This window comes from Chelon labrosus (assembly GCF_963514085.1).
Source record: "Chelon labrosus genome assembly, chromosome: 16".
Classification (NCBI taxonomy): Eukaryota; Metazoa; Chordata; class Actinopteri; order Mugiliformes; family Mugilidae; genus Chelon; species Chelon labrosus.
The window spans coordinates 18735682-18753610 of NC_140349.1; the positions used below are offsets into that span (position 1 = coordinate 18735682).

A 17929-nucleotide genomic window follows, 5' to 3' on the forward strand; every position below is an offset into this window, starting at 1 on the left:
ATGGAGGATACATCCTCATTTGTTAATGTGTAGTCCACGCTATGTCAGATATGTTTTAGCAACACCATGTAGCTTGTTAGTTAGAGGATTGAATTGAACTCATTCTGCATGGCAGCTGAGCAAACTATGGATAAAGATCATCACATGTGACTAAACGCTCCAGATGAGAGTGATGGAAGTGAACCTTGCATTAACACTAAGTAAGGTATAATTTAAACAGATAAGAAATTCGCTCCAGTACTGCTGACATGTGTTGTTGAACAGTGTGCTACAAACTGTTTACTAAGTGCTGTTACATAGTTTACAGAAGGTGCAACCGAAACTACACACTGATTAACTGATACTGTACTCAGTATAATACTCAGTTTCTTCAGTCACTGTAAGAAAGTGTCTTGATGTGTTATAAATACACGCCAAACAGACTGCTTTAAAAGTAAAGTCTTTATTTTCTGTCTGACAATGGGATGGAAAAGTGTCTTCGATTTATTTTTTCGGTAGAAATCAAAATCATAAAACTATATTGATCCACACAGAAAAAAATGTATGTTGATACGAATCGTTGCGAATAATCATCCCCCATATCTTCACAAAGAAACATTCAAGAGTCAATACAGGTGCAAACAGTAATCTGTTTGTTTTTTTTATTGTTAAGCAGTTAACTAGCAAAAACCCCCCTTCAAAACACAGTGGTTCATGCTTTCGATCGGAAAGGAATTCGTCTGGAAAAATGACTGATTTAGAGAGCAAATGATAGCTGTACTACTGAAATAATTAAAATGAAGTGATTTAAATCACATTGCGACTTATCTGATTGAGGCTTGTGGCAGCTGAGCAAACTATGAATAAAAGTTCCAGGAGAGAGTGATGGAAGTGATCATGGTATAACAAGTGCACCTTTACATCTAAAGGTGGTGTACTGATAAATGGCAACTCATCTGTTAATGATCATTGCACACATGGAAATTTAACTTTAGGTTTTGCAGAATAAAACTGGTTCCATACTGGTAGAGATGCCCCTTGTATGGTTATAGAAACAACACAAACACACACAAAAGAATAATCACAAGGGAAAGAGATCTATCAAGAGCAGTGAATTTGTTCATGCTGATTATAGAGATGATAATACGCTTAACTGAACCAGAGTACAGAACATGTGTGCAATCTAAACCTTCAGAGACGCCATGCTCCTGGCGACAGTGTCCCAGTGGGAGGGGTCCCATCCCAGGAACCAGCCTGTGAAGGTGGGGGGCTCGTGACCTTGCTTCACCACCACCACAGGAGTGAGCTTGTCTCGGCAACTCGGGTCGGTCTCTATGTACTCTTTGGCTGCAGGGGAGAGATTGAGTCACAGACAGAAAACATTTTCACATGTTAGCAGTGACCTCATGTGGTTGTAACAGAGTACTCTTCTGTGCTGCTGGCTCTTCAGTAATAGGAAATTATTAGCTGACGCGTGGCGGTGTATAAATTGGATGAGAGACTATAAAAATCTTACACCGGACGGTTTCACAGTCCTACAAGTGACTCTCGTACATTTCCATACAACACAGAAGAAGACCAGGGTTAAGGCTCAGCAGAGATTGCAGTTTGGTTAGATACCGGCCAGTAGACATGATTTTATTCAAATGTTTGCTTATTACTCTTGTTGCTGAGCCGAAATGACCACACGCGAGTTCTGTCATGAAAGTCTTGTGACGAGTTAAGCATGCCAAAGCTCACCAGATTTGACAGATTCAGTCCTCTCCACCTCATTGGCATCCTTTCCAATCCATACAAACACCTGCAACAGGAGACTGAGCATCAGCGGTTGTTCAGTTCATCCAGACGTGCCTAATATGTCCTAACATATATACCTGATCCCACACGTCCAGCAGCATCACGTCGTCTTCAGCCAGGTCGTCCTGTGTGAACTCTCCTGGAACTTCCTCAATCTACACACAACGTTAACTCCACTCAGTGGACGTTTCAGCGATCAGTACACAGTAAAGTGTTGTAAGTATTCCTATGTAAGCACAGTGTTCACCTTTTAATGATATCTGGCATATGCCGTGTAGAAATTATAAAAGTTATAATATTACTTTGGCGCCCTGTAGCGATGATAACAGTGATGATGTTACTTCAGTTTCCATTTAACACACAGCAATGTTTCTCACAGATTGAAGTGGGAGTCAGATCACATGAGGAATATAACAAGCAACTGAAGTGCAGCGAAGATAATGATTGCCCAAAGTGGCACATGCTAGCGGAAACAAAATTGAACTTTTTTAAATAGGCTTCATCAGAAGTACAAATCATAAAATGTAGGGATTGATATTTAATTTATATCGGGTCAAATACTCACAACGAATCTGCCAGTCTTATTTGAGCATCCAAACAGCCGGGGGGCATGTGTCATGGTCTGCCTCTCGAGCCTTTCTGACGTCTGGTACTTGATCTTCCCTCCTAACGCAGCCCAGAACTCAGCTGAAACACAAACAGCGCAATGACATTTTAAGTATTCTATACTCACACCTACTGTATGCAGTTCTTTAAGAGTCAATTAACCAGTTTGATGTAGAAGGCGATTTAGAGCCGAAAAAATAATGCAACTAAAATTAAATAAATGCAAAAATAAAATATAAATGGATAGATAAAAGTAGGGGAGAATTAGGGGTTGAACAGGCTAGTCGACTTCAGTGCTGTGCCCTGACACTTTAGCATCATGTCATTTGGTCACTGATCACGTGACAATAACAACACGGACGCCTCCAAGAAGACAGGTGAGGAGCCCAGTGGGCCACTGCAGCAAACTAACAGCGGTTCATCGAGTGGAAATACTTCACTAAAGAGGAAGCCCATTCTACCGTGACATGCAAATCATCTGTGTCCTGAAATACCACAAAAGTACTACTGCGATGCACACTCATCTGAAAAGGCATGCGCTAACGCTAGCAGAGCAACGGTCCAAATCCTCTCGACAGCAGTCAGCTAACAACCTCACTAAACGCCCTGGGGTGACAGAGAGAAGGAAGCTGCATAGAAACAATCTGAATTTGAATTTTATCTGCAGTACACGGAGAACGCTTCAGAGAAATACCGCATTTACACTATCCCATCTGTGAAGTACCATTAAATGCTGTTGATGGTGCTGAGCTGCAGCCTGTTTTTATACAGGCTATACATGTGTTCAAGAATATAGATTTCATTGTTGCAAAGCATTGCTTTCTACTGTGTATTTATTAGTGACGTCATCAGCAACTACTCGGCTGATTTTCATAACATATCACATCTTTGTATCTTAATGATGCACATATTTCATGACTGAAACAGAAGAGGGTTCACTTTGGCTTGAGATTTGCCACTCCTGTCATGGAAGGAAAAATCTGAAGCATCCTCATCTGTAATTTACTGTGTGGACAAATGTGACATGTGTGGACAGTGTATATTCTGAACATCAAACGTATGTTAAATAATGACCTGGTTCTTGTCCTTCTTTGATGCTTTTACTGCTGCACTTCAACTCTTTACTCATGTACTCAGCCCCTTTTATCTCTTCCTCGCTGGCCCCTTTGCCCACCCACAGAAATCCTTTCCCATCCGCCATTTTCAGAAGGAAGGCGTCATTGGAGTTTAGACTGGTGGCACTGACATCAACCTGAAACACATGAAGTTCAGTGTCTTTACATAAATGTAGATGGAACAAGCACTATCACCACAGTTCATTCAGAATAGACAATCAGGAAATGGTCACCTCAGCAATCCTGGTGATGGTACCCAGGTTCCGTCTAACCTGGAAGAGTCGGGTGGGAGGTGGCGGGGGGTGGCGTCCAAGACGAGATGTACCACTCTTGTATACGATGAGGGGTTTAGATTTGAAGAGACTCAGTAGATGAGGGGGTTCTTTACCCTGACACACTCTGATCTGAAAACACAAGAAGGTAACTGTAACTGGCCGTTGGTCTGAAAGAATGAAGCCAAAGTGAAGTGCCAGAAACTGCAGTTCCTTGAATGGCCACTTGAGGCTGACAAGGGTTAAAATGACCAACTTTACGAAAAAAGGAAGAAGTACAGCAATCGCAGAACTATAGAAATATAGTCCAAATATAAGCCTATTAGAATTTCTCCCCATTTATAGCAACTGTACATTGAATGAACTGTTAAATAATTTATCTTACCAACTTATATCAAGGCGTAAAAAAATAAAATAAAAGGTCATGGCGGTTATGATTGACTGCTGATTTCCAGTCAGTTCATACCGAAGTTTATTTGGCTTGGAATTCATTTTTCTTCTTTTTCTTCATCTGTTTTTTAAAATAAATGTAAAAACATGTATAATGTTGCTTTCAAACTGAACTTGTCAACTCGTTGGTTGCGACATGAGCACAAAACGCTTGCCGCTCAAGTGGTTAGTTTCAAGTTATGAGAGCTTGCTGCTGCTCGACATCTGTTGGTGTCAATGTGCAAGTTTCCGACTCTCTCTTCTCTCTTCTCCTTTCCTCTTCTGTCTTTCTCTATATTGATTTGAATTTCAAATATACACATACACAAATAGACAACTGTTGCAGAAAATAAGGAGACTTTCCACTGTTGACAGTCCATTCAAATAGTGTTACAGCTCAGAGTTCGTTAGTTTATTCAGTAATCTTTCTGCAATATGAAGCTATATGCCTTATTTAAGTTGCTTTAATCTAGTCATTTTTCTTGGAGGTTTGTTTACAGCGTGTCTATTATCACTACTGAATAGGACTCTAAACTACTATAATTACACGTTAGCTTTGATAAATCTGAAATTTTCTTTAAAGCCAATACTCCTTTGTTATTTCTCTTAACCCTCACATTGTGAGTAAAGTGAAACAGAAACACAAATCTCCTTTTGTTTACACATAGGCATTTGGCTATGTGAGCGATTCCGGGAATCCAGAGCATGTGCTGCTCGTTTTCATTTCATACTGGTTGTACCTGAACCGGTCTCCCTCCAAGTGAACGATCCAGTTCTACAGTCAGGAAGGCGGAAGCTGTCAGCTCATCCAGGGAGCAGCTGGCTCCCTGCCTGCAGGGGTGATAATAACAATCACTGACGGGTTTGCTGAGATGATATTGCAAAGCAGCAATTATTTTCATGTTATCAGTGGGTCAAATGAATTAGAGTCATCTGTGGAAGCAAACTAACAGATAATTACCAGCAGCCCTGCAGTTATTTCAGCTTATTGCTTTGGTGTTACAGCCTACCCCTTTATAACTTTGGTTCAGTCCCTCTGCTCTCATGAACGTGACTCAGTCTGGTCCAACAACAGCTTTCAGTGAAAATGGTCTGATAACATTTGTACAGTTTGTCAAATTCCAAACCAGATGACAAAGTTATACTCTAGCTACAGCGGAGCATTTAGCAAAAATCGGTGCTTTTTTTCTTCTGTAAAATTCTGACTGATACACTGATATTTGAGTGTGATTTAAATATTGCAGCTGAGGATTGAAATGCTGGAACAGCATTAAAATACAGCAAAACTGTGATTGACAAAATTAAGGAAGTCCTGTGCGGAGCGTTTAAGCGTATCGCAGAGGAAGTCAGAGCTCTTTGGAATTCATGCAAACTAGCTTGATACGTGAAACACGCCATACCAGGTGTAGATTATCTGTCCCTTCTTGTAAGTGTACAGGATGATGTAACTGTCCCCGCCGTAGAACTGTCCATAGCTCTTTGGGTCCACGGGGACTCTGCCACTGCTCTCCACCCTCCAGATCTATGACAGAGATGCAAGAACAACATGTCTTGTTTGGTAGCAATGATAACATGGAAACTTCATTCATTCATTCATTTTCTATAAATGCTTGTCTTCTGCAGGGCCGTGGGGGCATCATGGAAACTTATCATGGAATAAAAACTAAATGTAATGTCCTAGAATACACAAATGTACTTTAATTGGGTTAAATACCTTCCCTAATTAATCACAAGGCAGACTTCTAACACTGCTGACCTCAGGTTTCATAAACTAGATATGCACTATAATTACAGCATACCTTACAAACTTGTTTAGCCACATACTGTATATACGCTTCTAAGGAAACATTTTTACAGGTCCACAAATTCTTGGACTGCGCTTCATGACTTTGTTTCCTGGAAATAACTTACTTTAATAATAAAATGAAAACATGAAAACAGTTGTGAGTCTCTGATGAGTCACAACTGTTTTAGAGGCACAAAGGAGACCTACACAATATTAGGACGGCGGTCATAATGTTATGCCTGATCAGTGTATATGGCCATGTACCACCACCATAACGCCTTAAGTGATATTTAAAAACCCAGGGCTCTCTGTTCAACCATCAAGTGAAACTACGTCAACAAGGCAACATTTCCATGATTTTGACATGGATATCTCTGGTAGCTTTCAGTCACCTGTGTTTCTCCGGTCCCATCATCCACCATGTTGTACTGTGCTGCCATTTGGGGGGACTGGTGGAGTTTGGAGGCATCGAACTCCACCTGCTGGATCTTGGCAATTCTTTCAGTGGTGTACACCGTCCCAAAACCCTTGCTCTGGTCTTTGTCCTTCCAGCCTTCGAAGAACTGCTTGAACATGGGAGTCTCTCCTCCCTCTGGAAGCACTTGTATCTGCAGGACCATCAGCAGCAACACCATTACCGCTGTAGCTGTTTTTGCTTAATGAAAGAGTCAGAACAGAAACTGAAAGCAAACCTGGCAGTTTGCTGGGTAGCCCATCTGTTTGATGAAGCCCTCGGCCGTTTTAATGGCCTCCTTTCTTTCACTGGGATTGGCTTTTTGCCCTATTGGAGATGAAGGGGTTGAAATGAGTGTTTATCTAAAAAGCCAAGACAGTCACGTGAAGCAGATGCTGAAAATCTCAGATGCTCCCACCTTACCTTTCCATACAAATATCATCTTGTTTTTGCCATGATCCAGGATAAAGCACTCATCCGACAGCAAGTCACTCTGGAGGAATGGGTTTTCCTCCTTCACGATGGTCACTTTCATGGATCCCGATGCATCTGATACCTGACGATATAAAACACAGAGTGAGATGTCAGGACATCTTTGGCGTCCATGCACATTTGTGTGTGTGTGAATACTGTACCATGTATAGTTTAGCCATTTTTCTGTTGGACATGTCTGCCTCTTTATCGTCATCATCGGTTCCCTCTGACAGTTCTGGCTTGACTCCAAGAACCTAGTAACGTAAAAAAAAGCCAAGCCATTAATGCACCCTGCAATACCGGTCCAAACCAAGAAAAAAAAAAAAAACAACAACACGGGAAAACAGCATTCTTTAATACATACGTACATTCAATAATAGTCAGTCTGGTAACATAACATTTGGATTTCATTATGGGTCATGTTTCAGCCGATACAGAAAAAAACCAGCCTCTACACACAACTGGATACTCCTCTAAACAATCACAGCCGTGTAGACAAATTCAACTCCTGAATGACTGTTACTCTTCAGTTCATCACCACATAAAGCCCATCTTAATGATTTGATTGGCCCAGCAGATAGTTAGTCTAACTTCAATGAGCATACTGCACCGAAAGTCATAGCCTAAATTCTTCTTGGTAACTGAAGTGGCTGCCAAGTTTGCTACAGTCACGCTAGTCCAGAGACCTGTGCCAATTGTCTTTGATTCAACTTGCACTGTATTTGGAGACAGTCCAGATTGGATGTCAGTCACATTCTTTGTCACAAAAATTCAGTATGGTGATGAAGAGACACAATCCGATAAGACTTACATCAGTCAACTTGGGCGGCTCCTCTCCTTCTTCCACAACTATCACTTCAGCGCGGGAGTACCTCTCGTTGTCTCGGATCCCTCTGGCCACTTGTGCCGCTTTGAGTCTTTCAAACTTGTTACACTTACTTCCACACCACTGGTAGATCTTCTGCAGACGGACAAACACACGGGCAGAATGCGAAATCACTGTCTAAACAATCTTGTCCGCGCATAACCACGTAGTCACTGATTACACACAGCACATTTGCTCTCACATCTCCAAGGTCGACGATGAAACAGTCACCCCTGTTGAAGCTGGACCAGCTGAGGGGGACCTGGGTGGCCCTGACTACGCGTCGACCCTTGATGTGGAAAAGCCTCTCTGCTGAAAGGTCATTGGTGACAACATGGTGGAATCCCGAGGCCACGCCTCCAGTCTGAAGGCAACAAGAACAGAATATCAATGATAAACGGATCAATATCCATAAAGAGTTTTACTTGTGGAGTTGCACACCTAATTTAGAGTCTTCACAACGAATCATTTTACGTGTGTTGTGCTTGAAATAAGGGCTGCCAGAATTGCTGTCATGCCAGCAACCCTGTGAGGCTGTATTTGCAATGACTGGTACACTGACATTGACACCTAATGTGCTAATTATTAGTCATCAAGTCAAGTTCTTGACTTGATGACTAATACTAGTACTGAGCCTCAAGAATAGAACGGCCAGATCAGACTGGACTGTCAAAAGAACATTTCTGCAACACAATCTTTTGACAGAGGATAGCATAACAAGCTTTGTGTTTGCTGAAGATTAAACTAAAGGCAGAAATACGCCAAAACAGACTCATGACAGAAACCTGTTACCATCCAGACGTTGTAATGAATTTGATTCCTACTTGGTAAGTGATCCCTCCCTTGAAGTAGCTGGTGAAGGCTGTCGACTCGACTCCCTGCAGTTCTCTGTACTGGACCGGCTTTCCACCCAGATAGTCATCCAGCTGCACGGTGAAGATGGCAGCGGCGGTGCTCTCATCCTGGCTGCACTCCTTTCCTTTTAAGAAAAAACGCAGGATACGATGAGAACCTGCGTTTTTTGCAGATTCTGGTTCATGAAATATGCGTGTCCAGTCATGGACATGCAAGCAAAATCGACAAACCAGGTTCCTAACATTTTATGTAAAGAAGAAACAAAACTGCCTTTTTTTAGGTGGTGATAGAGATAAATACAGCTAAACAGCTAAATGTCTGTCAGGGAACAAAGACAACATGTTAATAGATTCTCTTTTTACAAAACTGCACGTCAATGGTGGTATGAAAGGAACTAAATTGTATGTATTGTAGGTGTGTTGGCTTTGGTGATGGTTAGAATGGACATACGAATTGTTAATAGTTATTTAGGAAACTGAGACTTGTACATTGACTTGTGACACTGTGAAATTCGAAGGTCTTCATAGTTTCCCTTTTCTAGTTTTGAATCTTCAGCTTGGCTAGCCACATCCTGAGTACAATACCAAAATACGCCAGTCAATGTTCACACTCAACACACTGTATCTCATTTTTGTTGTCAGATCAGATGTGGCAACCTCACTGAGGTGATAAAACTCTAGGAAGATGTGCAGTCATTGTCAGCAAAGACATCCAGCAAAGACTGACAATGACTGTTAACATGTCCTACCATGGGAATCACAGGGAGTTTTACATTTTCTTTCATTTCAATCGTCCATTACCTATATCCTTACATCCTAACTGTTTTCATACCTTGCTACTCTGGGATTAAATTCAGACATTAGTCACAAAACAGAGCTGAGACTAACTTATCAGCAGTTGAATTTATAAAATATTAAGCTCAAGTGACAAGTAAACACATCACCACCAGACATTGTAGAACATCTTGAATGTCACTTTTTGGACTGGGTCCCTGCTAAAAAAAATAATAATAATAATAAGAAAAATGCTCAAAGGGCTTTCAGGAAATTAATGAACTATCAGGAATTTGTCATTCTCCCTCTCAGTATATTCTACTGAGTAAAATAACTTGATGCACCGTCGTTTGGTAACAGTCCCAAGTGATGAGGATTATCAAGAATGATTTAAACTCTAAAAGATGGAAGCAAACACATATCTATAGAGCAAAAATAATAGATGATAACATTGGACACTGATGTTCATTTCCCATTTCAAACTGAAAAAAAAAAAAAAAAAAAAAAATCTGTTCCTATTCTTCTCATTAGTGGAATCCGTATAAATTCAACTGTTAAGCAAAAATAAGTCAGCATAGACAGATGGAAATGCAAGACCCACAGTGGTATTCAGCATCAGAATGTGCTCTGACATATCGTTCTTCCAGATCATTCAACTGCAACGACTGTTTGTGGGTGCCAGTAATGTCAGCAGAAAGCCCAACAGTTTTTTTTTCACACCCACTCTTCTTTACACAAATGGCACTTGTGTTAAGACAAGTGTGGTATCTTCCTTCCTGTCCAGTGGAAAAGAGTGACTGAGATGTCCATTTGCAGAGATAATGGTGCATTATTAATGCTGATGGGTTCTCTGAAGGAGCATAAAGGCTAATGAACATCCTGTCAACTTCAGAGGATGCGAAGAGTGGATCAATACTGCAGAATCTAAGTGTTCTCACTGACCAGCGACCAGAAAAGGACAGTTTAACTTATTTTAATTCAGTGAGGAATTGATTTATGAATAACACCATGCAACATTTTAGATAGGATATAATACTGAACTTATTGCAACGTGTTGGTTTTCATATTGTGCTTTAGTGGTGCATATTCCCAACAACAAACAATAATCACAACAAATTTGCAGTTGTTAAAATTCCAAACAACTAAAATGAATACGAGGCCTTCGGGGCCCTCGAGGATGGCAATCTGGCTCTGCAGAGTATTGGGCCTGTATGCAACAGTACTGGATTTATTGTCAGGGGAAGTTGGACATTTTTAAAGTATTAACTGCATTAACTCTTTTGACGCCTTGACTTATTACCTCATGGAGTTGTTGTTGGTGAACAACATCAGCATCAAAGACTTTATATAAATATGGACAAAGCGTCCCCACTTCCTAGCATTGTCCATACTTCAGCAAGTCTCATTTGCATTTTTGTTTAATTAATACTGTGCTCTGCTCTACCTCCACCAGTTACAAGGAAATGTTGGATTACATTGTACTTATTCATTTTTTTTTTTTCCTACTACCGCAGTCCTATGGGACCGCTGTATGGAGCAGTTGGAAGGCAACTGGTAGTCATCATGATGTCACATCCTGTTTTTATAGCATCAAATAACTAACTTAAACAAAACCTTTACAAAAAGTTGACACTTGAACATGAATCAGTATCATATTAACTACCTAAAATGAGAGAAACTGTCCTTTAATTTTTTTTTTTTGACGTATGCTTTAGTGTTGAGTGGATGGAGATTATGGCCTATACTGCAGCTAGTCACCAGGGGGAGCTCTACTTGCTTTGACTTCACCTTTAAGGAGCTCTCTTTGCAGTCCATCTTTATTTACAGTCTATGCTCAGCATTGATTTAAGTGGCTGCTAACCTTGCTGTGCAGAAAACCATAACAGTGAGCTAAACGCTAATCAGCATCAAAACACTGAAGTTAAAAAGCTCCTCAGAGGTGTGAACCATCCAAGTTATTCTCTAGTCATTTGATCTAGCAATTTCATAAAAATGCATAACATTGCATCTTCTAACCAAGATAATTTTCCATAAACAACAGCAAATTTGGTAATAGCTCCCAGTGGCTGCAAATAATATTTGTTTTATGAAGCACTTTCTCAAGAGCAGTGAGATCAAGTTAAGTGTTTACTGCTGACATCTGCTGCTAAGAGTGCTCACAGTACAACCATAATTATTGTTTTATATTATTATTTCCCAATGAGCCCCGTTAGCCTCATCATACATGCTGCGCATTCATTTCCTCAATAGAACACATCTTACAATATTACTTTTTTTTCTTGTAAGCGGCTTAGGGGCAAACCCTCCATGTCTGACCACGTAATTTCGTTGTATGATACTTGTATAATATAATGACAAATAAAAGCACTCTCTTTCTTTAGAACACATAGATCGTAGAATGCACGCAAGTCATTCAACATTAATCACTACTCCCTCCTCCTCTCAGTGAAGTACATCAGCTCTACAGACAGGCAGTCACTGATGGAACCCAGCGATAAAAAGTGCCTATTCCCCGAGTCGTTGTACACATTCAGGTTCAGTGAAGATATGCTACGGAGGAATCACAATCCATCAAAGTGCTTTGACATTTGGAATTCATTTGGAATTAATCAACAGCCCTGGGTTGTTGCGCATACCTAGATCTTATTCAGTTTCTGTTTTATTTTCTCAAGTTCTCAGGTATGTGTTACATGTCTGAATATGTGTTACATGTCTGTTTTCAATGCACCGAGCTGTTTCAACCATTTGCATAGGTAATTACCATAAATGGTTTTCACCAAGATCTTGTATTGATGATGGGAGAGTCTGACCACTGTGCAAAGCCTTCTCCAGCACATCCCAAAGATTCTCAATGGGGTTAAGGTCTGGACTCTGTGGTGGCCAATCCCTGAGTGAAAATTATGTCTCATGCTCCCTGAACCACTCTTTCACAGTTTGAGCCCGATGAATCCTGGCATTGTCATCTTGGAATATGCCCGTGCCATCAGGGAAGAAAAAATCCACTGATGGAATAACCTGGTCATTCAGTATATTCAGGTAGTTTCAGTAGTTTCTGTAATCTTCTTTAATGTTTTCTCCGCTTGATGCATGCCAATGATTTGACTAACATCTCTCCCACAACCACAGGATGTGTCTTTTGACATGGTTGTTTAAGAAATGAGAAGCTACACATTGCATCAGCTGTGGTTAAATAACTTGTTGCCAGCTGAAAGATAATCACTCATGCAGTAATTATCCAATAGGAGGCTCCTACCTATTTGCTTAGTGAAAGCCAGGTGGTGACTTTTTTATTTTTTTTGGCCAGGCAGTGTATTTAATTACTTGGAATTTGGTGAAGAGACACAGTTTACACAGACTACTGTTTACTCTGATTCATTTATTTATTTCTTTAAACCCAAAGTAGTTGTGGTACCAGTTTTTTTTATTGCATGGATTCTGTAAGAAAGTACAAGCCAAAAACAAACACATACATTTATGGAACCAGTATCAGGTGGAACTTGTTCCACTAGGACTTACTGAAACTTACGGAACACATCGCAACTCTGTAGGACCGCGTCGCACTGATCACATTTTTGTTTTGCAAAAGAGATGACATTGCACACCGCTTCTCGCTTCAGAAATTAAAAATGAAATCAATGTCAGATGAAATAAGACAAAAAGGTCAGCATCCAGTGGCAAATCTTACCATGGTCCAAACTTTTGCGAAAGCACATCGGCTCGCGGAAGCAATGGGCAGTGTTGAATATTTGTCACAATTAAAACAATTGTTGTAAATCGAATTGTTAATATATTACAATTAACAAAAAAAAGCCAATTATTCAAATGAGGTGTTTTAATAAGGTGTTTCTTTTCGCATTTATGTTTCGGTACATTTTCCTAAGTAGCCCTTTCCCCACCAAAGGGCAAATTTGCACATTTTGAGACAAGGTTATTCAGTCATTGTAAAAAAAACAGTCTGTCAGTCTGCTCTTATGTCTCTTTGACTGATGGTGCGCATGCCAAGAATCGGCAGTTGAGTTAGTGGTTAGACTGGAAAAGCTGATGGGTAAACCTTGTGAAGTGACTGCAGCACTAATAGATGGAAATGTTGAAACTGAAATGTAATCACGAGCGTGGAGGTTTCGGATTTCCTCTTAACAACATCTTTATGGCTTTCCTTGGAACACCTAAGTTGAATGTTTACTCAGAACGTGTTTTAATCTCTCACTAAGGTTGACGACTACACAGCATGACTTCTTCTCTCTGAACATAATTACATCTTTAGTCTGCATTAGTCTAACACGTGCTTTATTTAATAAAAGAAATCAATCCGATAAAGAAGACTCATAACTTTGCTCACTTACCCAGCCAGTAGTGCAGGTGGTAATAGGAGCAGGTTTTTTGTTTGATAGTATGGAGAATTACATAAGCATCTCCAGTGTAGAAGTTCCCATGCAAGCTCTCGGGCACGGGGACCAGCTCCAGTTTCTCAATCCTCCAGATCTGCAGGCCGGTTTTCTTGCCTGCTTTGGCGAATTCTTTGTGCTGGAGCACCATGTCGAGCTGCCGCTGCTGAGAGGCTGAGAGGCTGAGTGAGAGTTGAGAGGAGAGTTGTGTGGTTGAGGACAGCAACACACTGCTGCTCTGTTCCTGTGCACAGACTGACAGAGTGTGAAGAAGCTGTGTGTTTCAGCGTATGCTTCCTCTAGACTTAAGTCAAACACAGAGAGAGAGACAGAGTGGGTGTGTCCAAAAGCTGCCAACATACACACATCGGTATCCTCAAACATACACGCATGAATTGAGCTTTTCAGTGAACGTGCACATCCACGCCCGTCATGCACTATATGTCAACACTACAGTACATCTAGTGTCTAATAAAAGCATACACAGTGAGCTTCTAAAATAGAAGTGGAAGTGTCTCTTGGAAGATTCCTCTTCTTTTAACAGTGGCCCATGGGGGGAAATTTTTTTGAGCCACTGTGGATTTTTTCATTGCAACATCACAAGTGAACTATAGCATGTCTATTTCTGTCCTTGTCACACAAAAATACTCTATGCTATGTGGTTTATACCGCATTGCCATGCTGTCTTCCCTGAATCTGAGTCCATCAGCAGTACGTAGTGGGTTGTGTAGCTGCAGACCAGTCATGGTGTCTATGCTGACCCCTGTCCACTGGTTAAAGCTCCTACAATGGACCACGGAGCAATGGGAGAAGGTGGCAAGTTTTGGCGCGGTGGAGGCAGTGCGATGCTGTGAGCAATGTCGTTCTGGGAAACCTGGGTTCTGCCTTTCCTGTGGATGTTTCCATGACAATAACTGCCTATGTACACTTTTACATGGACACGACATTCAGTGACCTCTTTCAGATGGATGATAATGTGCCCTGCCACAAAGCAAAGGACTGGTTTGAGGAACAAGTTCAATGTGTTGACTTGGCCAATCCAGCATCTGTGGAATGTTTAGGACAAACAGGTTCAATGCAATCCTCCATGGGCTCCATTAATCAAGCTATGCTATGCTATGAACCAGACACACAGAATAAGATGGACTACAACACGATCTCAAACTCTTGGTTGGGATATTATATCAGTGGTGTGATAAAACACGTTACACAGAATATCCAACAAGGGTTCAAAAAAGGCACCTGGACTCTTTTTTGAACCCTTGTTGGATATACCATGACCTGGATGACTGAGAACCTTCACAGACATGTTACACAGAATGTTTGTTGATAGCATGTGTACTTGTAGCTAACTTTTTATTTTTATTTTTATGACAGAAATGCTAGACCTGTGGTTTGAATATTGTTACGCTATGCATATTAGAAACACAGGCTTGGGCGAATGCTTGGGGTTCTAAAAATAATGTGAGGGTGCTTCCAAAAAGAATCCTTTAACCTCACACAAGAAAGTAAAATAAATAACACCCTGCACCCTTTCCCTAAAGAATCTTGAATAACTCCAAATGTAAACCAACCCACTCACTGCTTTAAATACTCCCCGACACATTACATAGAAACTGAACTTCTTATAAAACCTCTTCTGTCGGACTGTTTTTCAAATAACGGTTGACTTTACAAAATTGACTACACAGCACTGGGAGAAAAATGTCATCGCAGTAAATGTCTGTGGAGGCTTTAACGAAATTTAAGGAAGTAATTCAGCTATTATTACCAGCCTGCCCAGGTTCATACCACCAGACTCGCAAACAGTTGTTTGGCCACGGAGATCAACACATTTTGCTAAAATGTCTTGTGCTGTGTTTTATTCTTACGGTGAATGTATACGCCGCGTATCTGCTGACAATCATTTTGTTGTGTACACTTATGCAATGAAAGATTCTGATTCTGAACCTGGGCCATCAAACGACCTCCCAACTTTTGCACAGCCCGTAAAGCTGACAGCTCTGTAATGCTAATAGCTCATATTATTTACCATTGAAGGAACAACCCCAGGATAGTAGTGACGTCATGCATCTCTTTACGAAGAATCACCACACATGTATTGTCAAGCAGAGTAGCATTAAAACATGTCTAAAGGTCTCATTTACATTCAGATTACTTCCACTAAGTCTGTACTCTCCTATAGATCTCAAGGAGCTAACTTCTACAACAATCTAAATTGTCTTTTAGGCAGGATCCAGACTACTGGACACTGGTAATGGGAAACTATGTGAGAGTGCTGTTTGTTGACTACAGTTCAGCATTTATTACCATAGTCCCCTCCAGACTGGTCTCTAAGCTGCATGACATGGGCCTGGACTCCTCCCTGTGCAGGTGGATCTACAGCTTCCTGACCGGCAGACCACAGGTGGTCCGAGTGGGTCACCACACTTCAGCCCTCCTGACTCTTAACACTGGATCCCCCCAGGGCTGTGTGCTCAGCCCTCTGCTGTACTCGCTGTACACGCACGACTGCGAGGCCACTTCAGACTCCAACATCATCATCAAGTTCGCTGATGACACCGTTGTTGTAGGACTAATCTCCCACGACGACAAGACAGCCTACAGGAGGGAGGTATCCCATCTGGAGGACTGGTGCCAGGAGAACCACCTCCTGCTGAACGTCAGCAAAACAAAGGAACTGATTGTGGACTTCAGCAGGAAACAGCAGAGGGTCTTCCATCCACTTATTATCTGTGGGTCTGAGGTGGAAAGAGTGGATACCTTCAGATACCTGGGAGTGACCATCTCACAGGACCTGTCATGGACTCATCACCTGAACACCATCGTGAAGAAGGCCAGACAGCGTCTCTACCTCCTCCTCAGAGACTTCTCAAGGTGCTCAGGAACTTTTACACCTGCACCATTGAGAGCATCTTGTGTGGGAGCATCACCGCCTGGATAAGAAACTGTACCAGGCAGGACTTCCTGGTCCTCAAAAGGGTGGTCCGTTCAGCGGAGTGGACCATCAGAACCCCCCTCCCCAACCTGCAGGACATTTATACCAAACGTTGCAGGTTAAGGGCCAAGAAGATCCTGAAACAGCCCGATGCCTGAGGACAAAGACTGAGAGGCTGAAGAGGAGTTTCTACCCACATGCCATCCGTCTGCTCAACTCTGAGCCTTAACCGGACTTAAGTACCACTGCACCACTGCACTTTACTCACTCTACCCCCCCCCCCCCCCCAAGTTTACACTTGAGTTTTACCGTCTATATTTTATTCTATATTACAGTCTATATTTTATTTTATTTTTCTCGGTGTACATTTACACACATATTGTTTACTTTGTGTGTGAAGAAATTTGCAATTACTACTGTTTTACTGTAGTATTTATTTATTTATTACTACTGGCTGCAGGTACAAGAATACATGTCACTGTGCATTGTACTATGTATAACTGTGCATGTGACAAATAAAAACCTATCTATCCATCTACAGTTGAAATGTGTTACCTTACCTCAACAATGCTATATTTAAACTAATTGATCTATCTATGCAACAGGCTACCTCAGTCTTTTATGGTTGCTCTAATAAAACCTATGCTTTAAATGCCTACTCAAAGTCCAAATATTTTGGCCTTTACTGTAGACACATAACCTCACACACACCTTTACTTCTAATATTGTTTGTCTGTGAAGGTTCTCAGTCATCCAGGTCACGGTATATCAAAAAAAAGGGTTCAAAAAAGCCAACTGGACTTGTAGAGTTTTTTGAGAAGACGTTTCACCACTCATCCGAGTAGCTTCTTCAGTTCTGGGGGACTGGTGGGAAGTCTGAGGTTTAAATAGGAACTCCTCCTGAAACTTGCTTGTTATGTTAACAACCAGAAACCGGTGCAGCTAATATCCATTAACGATTGGGTACTTACGTGTTGTTGGGGGGGGGGGGGGGGCCCGGTTTGTCCCCGTCCTCTTCCCTATGAATGGTGCTCTAATGACTCTTGTCCGTCAGAGGCTCCAGTGTCAAGGTGTGAATGATGTTGAAACTTTATGGGGACAGAAGTTAAGACGTTATTGTTTACCGTTATCTCCAAAGGAGTGCCCTTTGTCCTTCAGGTGTAGGTGAACCACTGAATCGTTTCCTGATGAGCTGGTTCTC

General features: G+C 41.4%; 1 protein-coding gene across 1 annotated transcript; it reads right to left on the minus strand.

Annotated features, from left to right (window-relative positions):
• Positions 1 to 385: 385 nt before the first annotated feature.
• Positions 386 to 14123, minus strand: scin (scinderin). The gene is made up of 16 exons (XM_084563467.1): positions 13749 to 14123; positions 8602 to 8756; positions 7980 to 8141; positions 7724 to 7873; positions 7074 to 7166; positions 6862 to 6994; positions 6677 to 6765; positions 6377 to 6592; positions 5599 to 5720; positions 4939 to 5029; positions 3731 to 3901; positions 3457 to 3634; positions 2342 to 2463; positions 1854 to 1931; positions 1720 to 1780; positions 386 to 1326 (listed from the first exon to the last, which is right to left on the minus strand). The coding sequence occupies exons 1-16, from the start codon at positions 13939 to 13941 to the stop codon at positions 1163 to 1165; spliced, it is 2178 nt and encodes a 725-aa protein (XP_084419593.1). The 5' UTR covers positions 13942 to 14123; the 3' UTR covers positions 386 to 1162.
• Between the last annotated feature and the right edge of the window lie 3806 nt (positions 14124 to 17929).